This window comes from Frankliniella occidentalis, unplaced genomic scaffold (genome assembly GCF_000697945.3).
Source record: "Frankliniella occidentalis isolate FOCC.00 unplaced genomic scaffold, Focc_3.1 Scaffold98, whole genome shotgun sequence".
In the NCBI taxonomy this organism is placed as follows: domain Eukaryota; kingdom Metazoa; phylum Arthropoda; class Insecta; order Thysanoptera; family Thripidae; genus Frankliniella; species Frankliniella occidentalis.
The window spans coordinates 249,707-251,976 of NW_026267227.1; the positions used below are offsets into that span (position 1 = coordinate 249,707).

The 2,270-nt window shown below is 49.8% G+C and overlaps 1 protein-coding gene across 1 annotated transcript; it reads right to left on the bottom strand.

The window, feature by feature from the left end:
- Positions 1-1,649: 1,649 nt before the first annotated feature.
- On the bottom strand, positions 1,650-2,264 carry LOC127749839 (uncharacterized). The gene is made up of 2 exons (XM_052269667.1): positions 2,197-2,264; positions 1,650-1,988 (listed from the first exon to the last, which is right to left on the bottom strand). Exons 1-2 carry the CDS (start codon positions 2,236-2,238, stop codon positions 1,674-1,676), a joined length of 357 nt encoding a protein of 118 aa, XP_052125627.1. The 5' UTR covers positions 2,239-2,264; the 3' UTR covers positions 1,650-1,673.
- Positions 2,265-2,270: the final 6 nt, after the last annotated feature.

The following is a 2,270-nucleotide window of genomic DNA, read 5'->3' on the forward strand; positions in this document are numbered from 1 at the left end:
GCGCCCGTCAGCAGGACACCGTTTAATCGCACCTTAGATCGAAGAGCTTGAAACAAATATCGTTGATGTCCTTTTTCGCCGCACAACCAAGAGAGATAAATGCTAAGACGCATTACAGCCGCATAGGCCTCCAAGCGACGTTGACGTTTGCTCAGGTCCCAGTGCCCCGTAGAGCGACACTGCTGGAGCGCCTTAGATAGACGGACACAGCTGCGCATGTTGTTACAGAGCGATCGAACGCGCCTGGTAAAGTATCCCAACGCCTGCTTGTTATTAGCCAGTCAGTGCTGTGCTCGCTCAGTGAATAAATGAGAGAAAAAGCTGGTCGAACCGACGACCTGCACCCCGAAGCGGAGGTTCTTGAATCATGTATACATATCCTACGAACAAATCAATTTCCGAGACCTGTTCCTTAAAATTTCCGTGAATTCTCAGACGATTACCTCCAAATGCACGAATGTCGTTCACTCACCTACAAGTGCGCGGCATTCACACACCTGGGTTTCCGGTGTGTCAAAGAGTTTTGAGTTCGTTTTAGTTCTGTAAAAGTAGGGGCAGCATTCGGAGGGGAGCTGCAGGCAGGTGCCGGTGTATCACCCCCCCCCCCCCCTAACCAAAGACTCTGACCGCCCTGCTCACGTGCCTGCTGCCAGCTCTCGGTCCCGAATGTTCAACGAACGATAGCTAAGCCTACCACTCCAGTTGTTTACCAAAACCTTATTTCAAGCAAATTTTAGACTCACAAAAGACCACTGGAGTGTAAAAGGGACCCCGTGAAATTTTTTATACCCCCCTCTAGTCTTTGGAATGGTGAGCCTGAGCCAAACGGGAGGCGATGTTATTTGTCCGGCTGGGACCCGTAGTATCTGTGCGGATCCGCGCCCGGACGAACACCTGCACTGGGTCATGCGGTCAGGGTCTCAGGGCGGGCCGCCGGCTCAGCACAGCTGCTCGGCGGGCTGGCCTACCCAGCGAGTCGCAGGCGCCGTCACAGACCCGCCCGCGGCCTGAGGCAGCAGGCAGCCGACAGAAAGTGCGTTCTCGCCACGCCATCGATCTCCAGGCGAACGGAAACAAACACTGCAGAAGCAAAAGTGCCATTCACTGCCAGAAAAAGGCACGGCACGCACTGGTAAGGTCCTGCTTGCACTGTACTAAGTATACTATTGCCTTCTTTGACATGAAGTCTAATGGGTAACACACTAGAAAAAGGACGAAGATGATATACCGCACCGGTGCATTCGTAAATAACTGTGAATTTGATGGTGGAAGTTGCTACAATATTCTAGACAGCGTTGCAACGGTGTACTGGAAACGTTATTATGTAAATGTACCACACTTTCTGTCGGTGTGCGAATGCCCATTCGTACACTTTGGAGTAAAGATGTAAATTTTCCTTTGAAATTCTCGGACGTTTGCCTCCAAATGTACAAATGTCGTTCACATACCTACAAGTGTGCGACATTCACACACTTTGGTTTCCGGTGTGTAAAAGAAGTCCGTTTTATGGTTCTGTAAAAGTATCAAATTAGTGGCAAAAGGTCTTAAGTGTGCTAAAAAAAATGTGCATTTGGCCGTTTTAGTGCCTTTAGGCACTAGACCCTCAACACCTTCTAAAATATATTCTAAAAATAACATTCCCAACAAAGCTCTCGTTGATCTAAAATGCAAAACTAGTACCGTTTGCCCAACACGCTGACACACTGGTAGAAATCGCGACTGGCTTTCCCCGCGGCGGCCAAACTCAGACGGCCCAGACCCTTGCAACTGAGTGCTGGCGTCCGGCTCGAGGCTACGATGAGCACCAGGAGGAGGCGTGCCTCCGTTACACTTGTCGTGGCGAAGCCGGTCGCTGCCGTGAACGCGGACCTTTGCAGGCGCAGGCTAGCATCCGACAGCTCTTGGCTCAGGTAGGACAGTTGAAGGAAGACAACAACGATTGGCATCGCCAGCGGGAGCGTGCTCGAGTTCACGTCGTTAGCCAAAATCTGCGAATTTCACAACAATTGCAGTTCGCACTTTCATGACCATATTCACCTAGAAAAAATATTCGAAACGGTTTCGAAATTTTCGTCGACAAAAGTTAGAAAGCTGCAAATTCGAGGCAAACAAAAAAATCGGTGCACTCAGCTTACGAAATATATCACAAATTTACAAAGATGTGCCTGTGAGATTGTGACTCCACCAGGACTATACCTGAATGACGGCAAACATGGAGTTGCAGAACGAGCTGGCCATGATGTGCGCCAGGTTACCGGAGAAGAAATCAC

What these genes read in the sequence shown, in the direction of transcription:
- LOC127749839 (XM_052269667.1), bottom strand. Translation starts at nt 2,238, where the DNA reads ATGGCCAGCTCGTTCTGCAACTCCATGTTTGCCGTCATTCAG. An exon ending in CCATGTTTGCCGTCATTCAG is followed by an intron (nt 1,989 to 2,196) that starts GTATAGTCCTGG and finishes TGAAATTCGCAG; the next exon opens with ATTTTGGCTAACGACGTGAA.